Below are 17,914 nucleotides of genomic sequence, written 5' to 3'. Positions count from 1 at the left end.
GCAATTTATTATTATTATTTTTTTCAGGCTTCGGACTTTGGGGAGTCTGCTTAAAATTGGGTTCAGCCTAGATTAGAGTAAGTACGGCTCTACAGTATGGTTAGAATGAACTACAAGAGCAGTGGCGAGCGCTCTTCTGCAGCAGCATCACAACTGTCGCAGCAGGAAAAAGCGACGTACGCACATAATCCCCCCCAAAAAAAGCCAGCTCAAGTGGCGGCCATTTTTGGGAGATTCCAGATACCATTTGTACAGTCGGGAGATTAGGTCAAAATTCGCAAGTTTCCCGGACAATTTGAGAGAGTTGGCAGGTATGCAAAAGCATCAAGCAGAACAAAAGTCCCAGCAAGAATGGCTGCAACTAGCACACACCTTTCAGTGCATATTTATTTATATGAATGAGTGCCCAGCTGCCACAAGTTTTACGTAGCTGCTCACTGTTACCTGCTTCACAGTTACCGGCATTGATGGAACGTGGGTTTGGGAGCAGGTGTGGAACAGGCTGATAAACCTTTTTAAATGAGTTTGGAGCATTCAGAAACACAGCTCAGAGCAGATGCAGCACTGTTTCACAGCACTTACTAAGCAGTATTTGTTCCATGCTGCACTTAGCTATGTACACTGTCAATTTTTATGCAAGAAAACACGTGAGTGGGGCCTGCATGCTACGACAGTTTCTTGCAGCACGTTCAAGCCTGAGCGAGGCAGTCATCCAGTGGTGAGTAAAACAACCAGCCATCTCTGATATGAAACCAGCGGCAAGATTGCAACCCCCTCCCCCTTCAAAGCGATTATGCAAGAGGCCACTAGATGGCACTACAAGAGGTTACGGTTGCTTTTGCGTTACCGTGCTTGCAAGGAGTCATCGAAGCACGCAGGCCATGCACTTGCGTGTTCTCTTTTATAAAAATTGACAGTGTACACAAGTTCTAATCTCTTTAGTTCTATTTTAAACAGTTTGTCTCTCCATGGCTGTATCTGTGCCACTTGGCACAATGCTCAGGAAACTATACTCATAATCTGGAAGTTTTCTTCCAGTAAAACAAGGGAGGCTTAGGCATTTAGTTGTGTGCTTTCTATTGAACTTCAATTCCAGTGCGTGCAAAGCTAAACACCTAGTGCTCACTAGTCATGAGGCTCAAAAAGTAAAAAAAAAAGCATGTCATAACGCACTTCTTAAGTAGACTGTGTAATCGGTGCATGTTCAACGTTAGAACTCTATTTAAGAAATTTCCATTTATGGTGCGTCAGCAATAAAATGAATCTGGATTTAGCTGCCTGGACGATACATCACATGACTTCACATAAAAAACTCTTCTGCGCGTTCCTCGCAGACGGACGAGCCCAACCTGTTTTTCATACTGGACTTCTGGCAGCGGAATGCCACAGCTTTAGTGGACATATAGACTGGCAACTTGTGCACTTTTCGTCTACTGAAGCTGTATGACAATTGATTTCAGCTATGTTGGCGCTAAGTTCAAATCATTTCTTGGGCCTTATTCTGAGACGATCACCTTTGAGATACCTATAACATTTGATGTGCACCGATTGGCAGGTTAGAGGGTAGGTGGTAAGTTGTCACTTTAATCATTGCACATGCATGATTCTGCAGCAGGCAAAGTGGCGATGTCACCAAAAGTGTTATAGTCGAACACCGCTACAACGAAATTGACGGGGCACGGAAAAAATGTCGTTGTAGTGAAGTCGAAAAAAATATATCTGAGCTGAGCTAGCAAAACAAAGGAACGTTTATTCTCAAAATTTAAAAAATGTCCGCTGCTTCCCATTCTTTCTAGCAGAGTCACGACACTATTCTCACCCATGCACAGCAAGGCCATAGTGAAAAGCACGCTGAAACAACACCTAAAACCGCTTTCGTGAACGAACCAAACAGTTGCATTAACACGTTAACACCAGCAGCTGTCTGCCGTCAAAAGTATTCGACACCGCCGAGATGGAGGCTGGGTATCGTGGAGCGGCGACTTTTGCATTATTCTAGCCATTCTTATCATCCATCACTCGCGGCTAGCTGATTTTGTTTATAATGCAGATGAACAGCCGCTCCGATTAGTTACCACACTGGCCAAGCGCGAACAAATAAGCATCGGAATAGGAAAACACATCGTTCCGCGATTGCACCCAGCAGCTACGTGGAAGAAATCATGAACTGAGCGAATGGGCTTCAGCTTCGGATCCTGTGCGGCTCAAGAGCGAGCCAGTGGCAAAACGAAAGCAGGGCAGTCTCACTGCCATCGCTATCGAGCAATAGCGCCGCCCATGCTTGTTGAACAGCTGTGGTATAGCAGCAGTTTCTGGTGGTGCCAAAGCGTGTTTTAGACTTCGTTGACGCATTTTCAGGCTCTGAAAATGTATGTACCGTATTTACTCGCGTAACGCTCGCACTCGCATATTTCTCACACCTCCCACATCGCCCAACAAAAATACGATTTCTTTTTTTTCCTCAAGTAATTATCGCACTATTAAAAACTGCCGCAATATTGTCGTCTGCTCGTTGCAGCCATTGATGATATCGTGCGTCATCTCTTAAGCATCAAGCGTACTATTATTGCACAGAGATTCAATCCAATCCAAGCCGAGCTAAAGTGGTCAGTGCGTGTTGCGGCGTGTTTTATATGTTGTGTCGGTAATCTTGTCATGTTATGGGGCGACAGTGAAGCTACACGGCTGCTTTCAAGTTGAGTGATGGATCATGCACTAAACAACGGTAACAGGGTCGCCGGTAGGCCCTGCAGAGTCTACGAGTATTGTGTTCGCTACTGGTAACGGCAGCTGAAAGCCACCAAGACGCGTTGGGCCTGCCTAAAACTGGGATAGATGGTAAACTTTATTACTTAAGAAAACTGCGGACGATTCTGTTAAACAGCCATCAGCCCAATACTGATGTCCTACACTTACCTTTTAAGGGCTCCTGTTGCGAAACGAACGCTACCGCTACGCCCGAAACGCCCACAAGCTTTGTGTATGGTATTCTAATTATTGACTATTTGTTTGCACTTTTTGTGCCTCAAATAAATCTTGCCTTGTGTTGAACCTGTGCTTTTATTGTTGAGGTAAGTTTTAATTAGTACTTCTCAAAGCTTGCTATTAGTTGCTGGTATGAGAATCCCGATTTGCGGCCACTTGGTTTTCTTTTTCGCTCGGTACGTTTTTATGGAAAGTTTTCCCCACGTAATTCTCGCAACCCCCAACTTTGCATCGGTTTTCCGCCAAAAAAAAACTAGAAAATTATGCGATTGAATATGATAAATGTTATAGATTGGGTTTACTGCATAGCAATAAGTATCTGAGCATGGAATTGCATCGTAAAGTCTCGTTGAAGCAGGACGATCGAAGAAAAGGTGTTCGTTGTGGCGACAATATTTATGCATTGAATCCTATAGACTGCTGACGGGCAATCGTCAATTTTTCGTTTTAGCGTAAATTTCGTTGAAGCCGTGTTCATTGTAGCGGAGTTCGACTGTAGGTCTCGCAACACGACCCTCAATTGTTTGAACGACAATTTTAAGGCCAAGATGCAAACCAGGAGGGAAAACACAATATGCAGTAATGCAATGTGCACTGTCAATACTTGTATACAGTTGAGCCCGCTTATAACGAACTTGTGCCTGACGCGGCATCCGTTCGCTATATACCGAAGTTCGTAGTAAATTAAACACAGCTCTTAAAAATGTTGTGAGTGAAAACACAAACTTTTTTTGCCCCGAAAAGTACTTGATGCACGTGTTTCGAAGAGCAGGAGCAATAAGGGCAGTCTCGTGTTCATTTAAAACGACAGGGTGCTCGTTCGCCGAGGCCGGTGGCATAAGCTGCATGAGGCACTGGCTCCTAAGTTTCGTCGTTCTCGTAACCAGATTCCTCCAAATCACTCTCGTCACGTACTTCATTCACAACGCCCTAATCCGTGCACGGTTCCGCAGTGTCGGCATCATCGTCGGCCATAATTAAACCATCGCAATAGATGTCCCATCCGCTCTCCCAGGTCGGAGTCGACGATGCGCTGCCATAAATTGCTGCCGGAGTGATTCTGTTCGGAAGCTTCAGGCTCGGCATTGCACTCGATGCCGACGAAGTCGGCTTCGCAAAAACAGGTTCACATGCATGTAGCGGTCATCCCAACCCACGAAATATTCACCATCTCCACAACTGAATACGGAGACCCCCGAAGCGGCAAGTTGGTTGCCAGGTGGTCAACAGCTATTAGCAAGAGCACTCCGTAACGTGTAATATAATATAATAAAATATATATATATATATATATATAGCATCGAACGCATTATTCGAAGGTCCGATTTCTGCTCACAGCAAGTTACTTTTTCACCCCCCCCCCTTTTTTTCTTCTTATTTACATTACATTAATTCTAATAACTTCCCCTGTTCATTCCTTGGCATTATTGTCTGTTAGAATTAATTAATATTGTGTCAAAACACTTGTTTCGCTTATATATATGTATGTATATATATATATATATATATATATATATATATATATATATATATATATATATATATATATATATATATATATATATATATATATATATATATATATTGTGATGAGCGAGACAGAGAACGAGACAACACCCGATCCTGGGCCAGCTGTTCTTATTCTGTACTTCGTCTTCCTCCTCCTTGCTCTAGCTATCCGCGCGCCGAAGCGCCAGCGTCTTTCTTGGTCATGACACTCGGCCATGACTGCGCGCGCGCGGAGCTGGCGGCAAAGTTTCTGGTTGACGACGCTGGCTGCCTCGAGCTGGTCGCCCTTTTGCACGCCACGATATCTTTTAAAAAAGTGCTGTGGACTCAGGCGGCCAGCACTAGCTGCCCCGTTGCGGCCAACGCTCTCAGCCGCGATTTGGTCCCGGTATTTGGGTCGATATAGTGGCTGCACCTCGGAGGTCGGCCTTGGCCACGCTGAAACTGGGCGCCAGAGTCTTCCACAAGTCTATCGGGAGGTCGAGACTGGTTGCTGCCTGCATCTTGAGCGCCAACTTTCTCCTCATGATCTTGGTCAGTGACACCAGCAGTGGTTACCTTGGGCTCTACCGGCACCATCACCGTAGGGCGGTTCAAGCATAGGCGATGCTGGTGTCTCCACTTGCCTCAGTAAAGGTGATACTGGGGCTGGCTTCTCTAACTGAGCTGTATGAGGACTCGTATCAGCCTCTTCCACTGACATGATGGCATCGTGTACCGGCGCGGGTACTGAGAGCAGCAGTGGCGTGTCGCACCTGCGTATGACGTCATTCGTAGGACAGGCGGAGAAGCTTTCTGCCGTGCGACTGGAGGGCTCCGAGGAACCTTCGAGGTGTTGCTCCACTTCAGCTCGGTGTGCGAATGGGGTTGCGTCGGTGAAGGGCAATGCAGCACAGTGGAGATAATTCTCTGGGGCTGTTTCGTTGGAGCAACGCCCTTCAAGAGGTCTGACTTCGGTAGCGGCCTCTGGCCGCAGTGAACTTGCTTCGGGAACTTCTCGTGTGGTAAGCTGCAGCGCACAGCTGCAGCCTCGAGGTGGAAAGCCTCTGGAGCTTGCTCCTCGATACCGGCCAGGTTGGACGGGGTGTTGGTGGAGAGGTAAGGATTACGACCGAAAGCAGCTATGAGCTTGGAGCTCCACTCCACCCAGGACTGCTGCTTGAAGCCTTCATATCGGTGCCACGCCGATATGAAGGAAACGAACCTACGACCTTCGAATAACGCGTTCGATGCTCTAACCACCGAGCTACCACAGCGGCCTTCCCTCCATCCTGCTCACGGGTGGTTATTTTTTCATCCACTTTTCTTTCTTCTTATTTACATTCCATTGGTTCTAATAACTTCCCCTGTACATTCCTTGGCATTACTGTCTGTTAGATCTCAGTATATATATATATATATATATATACATATATATATATATATATATATAAACACACACCCACACACACGAGGTCAACGAAGTCTAACATACGCGTTGGCACCACCAGAAACCGCCACTGTTCAGCAAGCAAGCATGGGTGCCGCCATTGCTTGATAGCGATGGCAATGAGACTGCCCTGCTGGCTTGCTTTTGAGCCGCAGACGATCCGAAGCTGAAGCTCATTTGCTCAGTTCATGCAATCGCGGAACAATGCCTTTTCCGATTCCGATGCTTATCATTTGTTCGCGCTTGGCCAGTGGTACCTAATCAGAGCGGCTATTCATCCTTATTATGAACAAAATCAGCTAGCCACTAGTGATAGATGATAAGAATGGCACAGAATAATACAAAAGTCGCCGCGCCACGGTACCCTGCCTCCATCTTGGCGTTGTCGGATACTTTTGACGGCAGACAGCTGCTGGTGTTAACGTGTTAATGCAACTGTTTGGTTCGTTCACGAAAGCAGATTTACGTATTGTTTCAGCGTGCTTTTCCCCATGGCCTTGCTATGCATGGTTGAGAATCACGTGAGGCTGCTGGAAAATAATAGGAAGCAGTGGACATTTTTTTTTAATTTTGAGAATAAACGTTCCTTTGTTTTGCTAGCTCACATCAGCTACATTTTTTCTGATTTCACTACTACAAAATTTTTGCTTCAACGAAATTTCTTCCGTGCCCCCTCAGTTTCGTTGTAGCAGGGTTCAATTGTATATAAATCATTGCATCACTGTACCCTCTCTTCGCCTGCGGTGCCCCGCCCCGTTTTTGGCATCTGTAAAGCACATTTTTCTTCCCATCAAGCCATTCCGCCAACACCCTGTTCAACGATACAAAGCAAGGTCCTCAACAATGCCCAACAAAGCACAGTGAGCTTCACACTTTTGCGGCCTCCATATTTGAATACTTTCGAACAGGTCTGCCGGTAGCAGGCGCAGGTGAGCGTAGAGGATGCAGTCAAGTGTAATCTAGCTGTTCTCTCCTAGGACAACATCCACCGTGTGAATGCGTCTGCAGGCGATTATCTACGAATGAGCTGTCCACGCCCACGACCAATCCGGATTCAGTCCGCCGTCTGGCAACCAGTGCACTGCGATTTCTTTAATTTTACAAGCCAAAACCACGATTTAATATAAGAACAGCGCAACAGGCAAAGATTGACCAAGGTAACAAATAAAGCGCTGACTTTCAACAAAGGTTTAATAGCAAAGCGAAGTACAGCTGGGTAAATCTATAATGCATGAACAGCGATTTTTCTGCGTATCAGCGCCGCATGACGGAGCGGAGTTGCAAACAGGACAAGGATGAGCGCATGCCCACAAACTGTGCTCAACTCGGCCAGTCATCTGCCAGGCTCTTCCTTTTTATCAGCGCATACAGATGAACCATGGTCAAATTATATGGGTCGCAAAACTTGGAACAGAAAGTGCCGAAAACCTGTTTCCACGGGCATCAACGCCAGCCAACGATTGAAGTGCGCCAGTGACTAGGTCAGGAGGCAAGAAATAACCAACACCAAAAACTCTATATAGACATTCCAAATAGTTGTAATTTTCTATATGTCAAAGTAAACTATAAATTTACTTTTTGGTTTATCTGACATTTGGCTAAATGGTTGATTGCCTCATTTTTTGGTCCAGTACGATAAATCTGGGCATATCACAGCAATCTGCTATCAGGCCTTGGGTTTAGTTCGGCGCATTGCCAGGTCAACAAGGCATCGCTCACTTTTACTGGTAGCTTTGTGTGTACATTCCGCAGTTTGTTTGCTGATGTGCTGTTCCAAGGCGTGACATTTCAGAGCTGAACTAGCTCGCAGAATGTGTAGATAGCTGCTCTTGCGACTGCCTTCACTGGCGCACAACCGACGTACCCTCAACTTTGGTGGCGGTGAATGCAACACGCTAAGGAACAAGACGCTGAACTCTACGGCTGCCAAAGTGATATTCACAAAGCTGCTGTCTCGCTGCAGTGGTTTTTTATAATTAGGCAATGTGAATTTTCAAACTATTATGGTATTGTTCACAATTTCATCTGCAAAGTTTACAGTGTATGCTGCGAGTACAGCTTTTGGTGAATAAAACAACCTTGCTTCCTCAATATTCCTTGCTGGCCTTCCTTTTCTCTTGTGCACAAAATTGGCAAGCCATAAGGTGCAGCAAAATCACGTATTTATAATCGCACGTAAAAGGTCAGCAACTGAGAAAAATTTCGTGCTATGTAGGACAAATGCATGACGTCGCTACCGCTTACGGTTGTGAAGTCATATCTTATTCTTTGTCGCTAGTTGTCTACTCCATGCGTAGATGGCAATGAGCCACCAATTACTGGATACATGGGCTTCTATGGAACTTATGCTACCAGTTTATACATACCTTAGATGAACCACGTTCTACATGTATACCTCATTGGTGCGGGCGTAGGCGTACCAGTAATGTTATTTCCTCAATTTGTGGCTGCAACCTTCATTTTTAGAAAATAAAAATATGACAGACATTATTCACCTGCTCACATTCTTGGGCCCATCTGGGCACACATTGTGGGGATGCGCTTACCCTTGCCCTGTTTGCAACTTGACTCTGTCGTATGGCACTAACGCACAGAGTAGTCAAGAAAAGTCACCGGTGCTCACGATAGTAATGATTTGGCCGGCTGTACACACACACGCACGTGCACACACACACACACATGAAAGATGGGTAGGCATGCACAGAAGGGTGCAGTAACAATAACGGCCAATAACAATACCACCATAAACTCTCGTCACTTGTTGACTGAACAGGAAGCTAGTACACAACTTAAAATTGGTCAAGATAGCAATCTCTTTTTGCAACAGTGTGGTTGAAGGGAAATATACGCATGCGCTGTCGAACTTTCTCATGTAATAAGCCTGAACGACCTTGTGTGCGGCCTAGTGATTGGTGCTTGCGCATTACATTGAAATGCTCAAAGAGGGTCATGAAGCCACAGTCACGGCACCGAATTCCGATACGTCCTCTTTAAGCGCTGCAATATAACAGGCAAGCACTGCGCGCAGGCCATGTGTGAAACCATCCAGGCTTATCTCATAAATGTCTGACAGCGCATGCGCAAGTTTCTGTTCAATTGCTCCACTGCAAAAATATTACGTGTGTTGACCAATTTTAAGTTGTGTACTAGCTTCCTGTTCAATCACGAAGTGACGAGAATTTATGCTGGTATTGTTATCACAATGACTGTTACTGCACCCTTCTACTTTGTGCCTACCTTTCTCTCCCATATATATACAATACTTCCTCTATTAAATCTTTGTTGGAAGTCAGCGCTGTATTTGTTACCTTCATCAGACTTTGTTGCACTGTTCTTATGTTCAATTATGTCTCGGCAACTTGCCTCATTTTTCACACTTCAAAACCACAACATGATTATGGGCGACGGCATAGGCACTGGAAATTTCGCTCATCTGGAGTTCTCAAACATGCATCAACTTCATGCAATGCAGTGAGTACACGAGCCTCTAGCCTTCTGCTTCCATCAAAATGCGAACAAAGGAACAGGCAGAGATAGTTTCGCTTACACTCAAAATCAAGTGTCCTAGATCTCATTTCTTCCAGCCTTACGCATGTCATGCAATCGCTGTGCAGAGGACTTAGTAGGCATGGCATCACATCAAACTTGACATAATCCTCATCATCTTGTTCACACTCAACTCAATTCTATGCCGTTTATGTACAGCACATTCTTCATAATTAGCGACGAGCACCACCATCTCACCTGCTTCGGCGTCTCGTCATCACTGATGCGCTTGCCATCAAACAAGAAGCGGAGGGAGGACACCGACATCGCCTGCAGAAAATTGGAGGAAAAAAGAAAAAGAATCAAATGGCACTGAAAAACATAGCATCCATAAGGCACCAGCACACTGACTGCAAACTGTAACATGTAGATAAACTAGTAAGCGAAAATGGGCCACACGATCTTTTATGCATTCAGCTAAGACAACTGAAAGGTCCAAAGACGTGTTCTTGTTTTTCTCAGTCGATCATACTTGCATGCGTACATAATCAAGACACAAAGTGTGCCGGGACCTGTGACAGCCAGCAGCTCCTTCCCAATCTCTGTAAGCTTTATGCCAAGTCCCCAATATAGAGTTGTGAAAGTGATTTTAAAAGGATTCTGCAAGTGGTAGAACATGACGAAAAATCTTAGAACTGCTGTGGGTTGCTTCTTTTCAAGGTGGCACTTAAGCTGCTTTTCGAGATATTCAGTGCCATGCCTGTACAATCGAATTTTGACAGTTTGTGCAGGAAAGGTAACACCAATTAAACTATTGAATACACCGACGACAAGGTGTCACCAGTTTCTAGGCGAAGCTTTCACTTTAAATGTGGAAGGTTCAAGTACAACAGTGCAACAAGTGGCATAAGCGGAGCAAATTCTGGGGCACCCTGAACTGAGCATGCCTACATCTTTTCTCCATGAATGGACTGCAATGATCCATGCCATTGATTGATATGTGGGGTTTAACGTCCCAAAACCACCATATGATTATGAGAGACGCAATGATCCATGCCAAAACTGCAGGTAGCCAATATAGCCTTCCATTCATGCTAAAATTAGCACATCTGAGAAAAATTTTGCGGATAGTTGGTCATTTTGGCAGAGCATGGCACATAAATAATTCCATTCAACTGGCCCAATTAACATGGCTGTTGCATCTTTTCTGAAAGCAAAAATTGATCAGCCAATTTTCAAAACCACCACATGATGATGGGACGCTGTAATGGAGGGCTCTGAAAAGTTCAACCACCTGAAGGTCTTTAACGAGCACCCGAATCTGAGCACACGGGCCTACAGCATTTCCACCTCCATTGAAAATGCAGCGGCCACAGCCGGGATTAGATCCCGCGACCTGCGCATCAGCAGCCGAGTGCCTGCACCACTAGACCACCGTGACAGGGTTTAGCCATTTTTTTTTAGTTTGTTTCTCCCAGGGTGTATACCAATACTTTTACTACAAATTCCATAGTAATTCCAGGTTTTCTCACATGATTTTAATAAGCACAATCCCTAGCCTCGGTTTCATAAGGCAGATTTTGCCTTTTCTTTCTGGGAGAGGGTGTCCATGCATCATGCTCAACAGTATGATTTATAAACGTACTCCCCATTTATATTCTGGCAAGACAATCCTTTTAATGCATTTCTAGACTAGAAAGTCTATATTCTGGTAAACATTTCTTAACGCCCTTTCAGAATACCAGAAAAACAGTCCAAACTAATTGAATGGTGAATTATCAAAAGTATCAATTATATCTACGCACTTGCATTTTATTGAGAAATATATAAATCCAGTGATTATTGTGCATATGAACGGTGTGAAAGCCAAAGTATAATTTTATATTTGTCATTCGTGACTTCGTTCACAATGCAGTGAACTTGGGCAGTTCAAGATCTCAGTGCACAAAACCTGCTCTGAACCCATGCATTATTGCGCACCAAAAATGCCATTGTGGGTGCCAACAATGACTTTCTGAAAGCCTGTGGCCATTCCTACTGTCCACGAACACCATTTTTTGTTCCTGTGCGCCACCCATTTGCGACACTCAGCAGTCGCCACTCCCTGAGGATATTCCAATTAATTCATACAAGGTCAAATAATGACTGAATTAATCAGTTTGGAGCCATTGAATAATGTACAGTCGGCCAAAAAATTTAGACTACGCGAGTGCGTCGCTATACGGCAGCAGTAAATTGAAAGGCCAGTGAATAACAGAAAAAGCCATTTACGGCCTCGCACTGCGGCGCGAACAGGCAGTTTGGCACGCATTCGTGTGGTTCACATCTTTTGAGGTTGCCTGTACACGCAGATTGAAACCAGAGAACACGTCCGAAATTACCTGGTTTTCCGAGTTAGTGAAAGTTGAATTAACTTGCTGATAATTTAGAATCATGAGAGCAAGCCCCCTCAAAAAACAATGCATAACTAGCCAGCTTTTCAATCCACAGCAACAATAGAAAAAGTGTCAGCCTTGTGCCGACAATCCTACTCACAACTCTCTCACTGTAACTTTTCTTCAATTTCCCCATTTGCGTGGTCATCTTCACCTTAAAGTGGATCTCGTTGCCGTCCTGCAAAATACAGTCACACATCAGATGGCTGCTGCGGCACACGTGACATTCACAAATCAGTGCCCACCTCGACTGCACAAATTGGCTGCCCAGTCAATCTCATTGAGTTATCAGTCAACAATTTTTAAAGTTTTCACAGCTTCACTTCTTTCTCGAGTGTCAATCATTTTGCTTGCCATCCACTATAGGAGATACTAAATGGCTGCGACGTGGACAATACACGGCAGCATGCGTGTAAGAAAGCAGATGCTGTCAAACAGAAGGGCCAGCTAACACACGCTTATTGAGTGATTGATACATGGGGTTTAACGTCCCAAAACCACCATACGATTATGAGAGACACCATAGTGGAGGACTTCGAGAATTTTGACCACCTGGGGTTCTTTACCGTGCGCCCAAATCTCAGCACACCAGCCTAAGGAATTTTCACTTTCATCAAAAATGCAGCCGCGATATGATCCTGCGACCTCCGGGTCAGCAGCCGGTACCTTAGCCACTAGACCACCGCGACAGGGCTACACAGGCTTATTTGCTAATACGTAAACTTAAGATCTACAAATGCCACACGGACAGAGAAGAGGAAGTACAATTATTTTCAAATATCGGTGAGCATGCACCTTTTGTGGGATATATTACCACTCATACAGAGAAAAAACATCCAAATACCTGTGGTCCACTTTGAGTTACTTGTTGTCAAACACAACTTAGGAAGGCAGATGAATTGCCTGGATGAACATAAGAAAATTGTCTGAAGGTCACTGCCTTTGTCTTGTATGTTTTTCATTATTTTTTGTAGGGCACATATATGGATTTTGTTGCTTTACTTCGTGTTTTCGACCTTTCATGCTAATAAAATAATTTTGTCTGTAACTAATGATTGTTGACTACTCTGCAATGACTCGTTTGGAGCCAGCAGTGCTGTCAAATAAGAAATAAGATGAATACGAGCCCGCACCAATGGGTGTGCACTTTATATTAAAGTTGCGAGCCAGAGACTGCTTTTTTTCTATAATCTCCCATGTGTATCTCACAAAGATGGCAAATAAACTTTATTATTATTATTATTATTATTATTATTATTATTATTATTATGTGCAATACATGCCATCTGTAACACGAGTAGGACTATATTCCTTCAGTTGACAGGCAATCGCATCTAGGCAGGGAATCTCCTGCCCTCTTAAAAGGCCACTAAATCGGCTTCGACATATTTATATCTCACTAACTAGGTTACCAATTTATGCAGAACACCACAGCAATACCATTTTACAGATACCACAGTGTTGTGTGCTGCACAGCTGCTCCAAGGAATATCAACACTAATAAAAAAATCCCACACCCCTCTCCAGGACCGCATGCAGTCCTCTTTGCTTGCCAAGTGATAGGACATTGCCCTTGGACGATGTTCAGCACAGAGCTTGTAGACTCCTAACATGCAATATGAGGATAGTTATAGCACGAGAATAGAACGACGAAACAGACAAGAAGGACACGAATGACTCTGTTTGATCGTTCTGTTCTCGCACTATAACTATCGTCATGTCCTACCAACCAGCCAAAGCTGCCACACTTCTAAAGTTCAATATAAATTGCACTTGTAACACATTATTTATCTCGTCAGTACCTCACGTCACAGTTTCTCATCATGCCACACTGCCACCCAATTCAAACAACATGTGCAGAAAGGTTTACTCTGCCTGTGCTTGCCAGCCAATGACCCGATGACAGTGTTGCCAACCAATTAGTGAAATATACCTAACACTACGGCTTCAATTACCCTAATCAATATTTTTCATTGCCCAACATTTTATCCTAAGCTTAAAAAGAATGCAACATAACAATAATAATGTACGTACTTCACTGCATGACATACAGACGTGTAAGGTCGCTGTAATCAGTAGCAACTTTGAACATTGGCTTGAAAAGCAGTTTCAAAAAGAGACAAAGGACCACAAAAGACTGCTGATGAGAAGAGAAAGTGTCTTATGGGAGGAGCGTTGAGATAACACCCTTCCCACACACATACGACTCACAGTTGACAAAACTAACTATTGACTGTAATGATCTCCCCCCCCCCCCCCTGATATATTTCTGTATCTTCCATAATTTTGCACTGCCTCCTGGATCAAAGACATTGCAAGTTTTCTACACCTAACACCTCTGGAGTCGGTCCACCATGACCATGTTATGATTAATGCAATGTTATGACATAATTTGACGTCACCTTAGTGATGTCATCACTATGACTTCATGATGGCATTGCCAATTCTGGCAATATGCGACGTCAAGCTGACGTAACGAGGTGCCTAATCATGCACTGATTTTTTTTTTTGCATTGCTCGCATTGTCCGGTTAGTTTTTGCATTCAATGAAGTATTTAAAACTTTCACCTTTATAACTGAAACCAACTGCCACTGCGGAATTCGAAAGCTTCCCCACGTAACAATCAAATCATAGACGGCTGATAGGGGAGGGAAAAAAAGAAAAACATCTGCTGCAAAAAACAATGCTCGCGCAGAAATGTGGGACGCATTACCTTTGGTCTTTGCTTTATGCTGGTGATGTGCGTATTGAAAATTTTCCGATTTTATTCAAAGAATGATTTATTTTTTTTGCTTCATCTAGGAATGTCACACTTAGAAATCTTGTGCCAGTCGTCTATATTTTATACTGATTGATCATGAGCTAAAGAGGGAAATCACCCTACGCCTGATAAGAATATCATTACCGCCGTACACCTTACGCTGCCGGAAAAATAGGGTAAATGCACTATTGTTCGTAACCTTGCGCAACAGCTGATGTTGTGTTACAGTGCCAAGGCGTGTGCATAGTCATAGGCCACACCTACTCCGCTCGGTGGAGGAGAAAGACATTGTAGTTGAGCAAAAAACGCAGGTTTCTTTTTTAAGCTCCTCCTCTTTATTACGACAGCAAAATTCTTGCAACAGCATCGTAACAGTATGGAGTTATCTCTTTATCACAAATGTTTAATGCCAAGGTTCTTTTCTGGCCCTTTAAATTGCACCCAACTACCGAATGTTGAAAGAGTCGCAAGCAGCCATAATAGACACAAGTTCTCTGGCCACTTCATCGCAGTGAAGTTCACCTTACTGGCATCAATCTCTCAACCATCTCAATGACACTACTCTCGCTGTACGTACGTCAGCCTGTGTCAGAACTAGTGTGGTAGCAGTTGGTGGTCGGTTACACTGTACAAACACTGAAAACTAGTTTGATTTCAGAAGAAAATTCTACAATATTTCGGATCATAACAGTCAGCTGGCATGTATTTCCAATGGATGCACTGTAACACTGGAAAACATTGTTTCATTGCTTAAAAGACATCATCTCATCCCCTGAACACTTTTTTTTTTACACACAAGTAAGAAGGCTACAGATGACTTAAAGGGGTACTGACCCAAAAACTTGGGCTTCACGTTTTTGTGCTGCAATGTGTTGCTGGGGGCTAGTTAGTCATAACATGACACATCACTTGCTACAGCACGTGACAGATAATTATAGGCCCCTCATTATCGACTTAAAGAGGTACTGACCCAAAAACTTGGGCTTCACGTTTTTGTGCTGCAATGTGTTGCTGGGGCTAGTTAGTCATAACATGACACATCACTTGCTACAACACGTGACAGATAATTAATTATAGGCCCCTCATTATCGACCAGTTTCAGTTTGAGAGTACTCCGAAAACGAGAAGCCACCGGGTGTAACTGTCGCCACCTAGCTTGTGCAGTTCTCAACCACATCAGCACCCAGGACTGTGACACTTCCGCACGGTCCGCATCAAGCATTACTTTCGATTAGGAAACTGTACTGCAGTGTCTCCAAACAAAACTTTAAAAGCATGTGCCACGACCGCGCACTCGTGACCAGCCACGGAGAAGTGTAGACTGTGAGAATAAACATGGCAAAAGAAAAAAATAGGCGATGTCATAATTTATTTCACTGACTGCAGCGTGGTGACCTGAGCGTAGTAGGGGGTCCCCATTCGAGGATGTCAATGGCATGATGGAGTCAGGCGCTTACGCAAGCTTCAAAATTATCTATGAAATACCTTTCACACTATATTCGCTGTAGATATTTTGCAGATGATATGCGAATGTTCACGGGAATCGACCCCACATGCTATCTCGTCTGCGAAATTTTGTGTCAGTACCCCTTCAACACACGAGCCAACAAAGATAAGTCTGTTTACTCAGTCATTCCTTTCCACAATTGGAAGGTTTACAGCTGCTACTGAGAACAGTAGTATTAGCTAGAGCAACGACATTCTAGGAAGTGACATGCGTGAGAGAAGCATATTAATGAGAAGAAAGCTGTTCACATTGCAACTTATTGAAAGAAGAAATCTTAACAGATGTTCTCACAATTCTGGATATGGACCTTGACTTTAATGGGTAGAAATACATCGATGAACCAAAACATCCAACATTATTTTGAGCCTCTGCTACTAGTAGCATTCACAGGCTGTAGCATAAAAACGTTAACCAACACTTGCTGCAGTGTCAAAGTGAGTAGACTAGGAAGTCTAAAAAGTGAATAAGGCATAGTCCAAAGCAGAGGAACTGCTAACTTCAAATCATTGCTTTGTTGTAGAAACCATCATGTTGCAATTATAGGTCGGCAAGCTCGCAAGTCGACTCACTCAAACACTGAATGGCCCGCAAGTTCGGCTGAGAATATTTTGGCGAGTTAGAGTCCAGGCAAGTCTGGTTGAGATAAATATTGGCAAGTATGAGTGAGCTTTCAGCCCAACATTTATGTGGTGAGTGAGTACGAGGAGCTCGACCTATAATAAGAGATGCGAGTCGAAAAATTCGTTTTTCTTTATTACATCATTTTCGTTTTCATTTGCTTTCACAAGTTTAGCTTCTCTACTTTCATGACAAAAAAACTGAACACTGTAATTAAATTCAAAGTATGTTAAAATCAGTTTAAAAGAGCACAAGGTGGCTATTAAAAACTAAAAAGAGCTCACTGTCTAAATAAAGTCCCCTGGCTGCTTGCCATTTCATTTCACATGACGAGGTCCATGTCTCTAAAGCAACATGCTCAAAATAACAATGACTGGCAAGCTCTCATGATGGAAGAAACCACATTATCAGGGGCTTTACGTCCCAAAACCACAATATTATTATGAGAAACGCCTTAGTAGAGGGATCCGGAAATTCGGACCATGTGGTGTTTGTTAACATGCACAGACATCACAGAGTACGCAGGCCTCCTCCATTCCGCTCCATTAAATTGTGACCACCGCAGCCATGATCAACCCCTGACTTTCGTGTCGGCGGCCGAGCACCATAAGCACTGCTCCACCGCGGCAGATCTCATGATCGAAGAAACCATCTTAAAAAACATCGTTTCCACACAGATGAGATTTCGCTTACACCTTGAGTTTAGACATGTTTTAGTACTTCTGATAGCCTGATGGGGATTAAATTTCACACACTTATTCCTTAGCATGTGAAGGGTGCGAGCATCTCTCCTTCACAACTTGATACCACTAATTAATACGACCCTGAAGTAAGCAATTAGTATGGGCTAATGGATGGATGAAAAACTTTTATTGGGGTCCTGAAGGATTCCACCCCCGTTTTATAGGGGTAGGATCGCGGACCCCTTCCACGTAGGGACGGGGAGGCCTAGCCTCATCGCCGCATCGTGGGCATTCTGGACAGCCTTGAGTTGTATGAGAACCGGACTTGTGAGCATTAAATGAAAATTATTTTCGGAAAATTCATCATTTTTTTCCCTGTAAAAAGGGGCTCATCAAGAGCATGTGGTTAAAATCACTGTGATTGTGGCAGTCCGGACAAAGCTCTGAAATAACGGAGTAAGGGGTGAGCATTCTAAAAATTCGAGCACTGAAATTTTTCT

General features: G+C 43.9%; 1 protein-coding gene across 1 annotated transcript in view; it reads right to left on the bottom strand.

Moving 5' to 3' along the window:
• Nucleotides 1–17,914, bottom strand: part of LOC119178701 (small ubiquitin-related modifier) — a 33,375-nt gene that overhangs the window by 12,810 nt on the left and 2,651 nt on the right. The window contains exons 3-4 of the mRNA XM_037429932.2: nt 11,945–12,022; nt 9,668–9,739 (exon numbers count right to left, since the gene is read on the bottom strand). Of these exons, the coding sequence (XP_037285829.1) occupies nt 9,668–9,739; nt 11,945–12,022 (150 nt within the window). The remainder of the gene's footprint in view (nt 1–9,667; nt 9,740–11,944; nt 12,023–17,914) is intronic.

This window comes from Rhipicephalus microplus, chromosome 1 (genome assembly GCF_043290135.1).
Source record: "Rhipicephalus microplus isolate Deutch F79 chromosome 1, USDA_Rmic, whole genome shotgun sequence".
NCBI lineage: Eukaryota > Metazoa > Arthropoda > Arachnida > Ixodida > Ixodidae > Rhipicephalus > Rhipicephalus microplus.
Note: the sequence above shows the minus strand (reverse complement) of the source record. Positions and strands in the feature narration are given on the sequence as shown.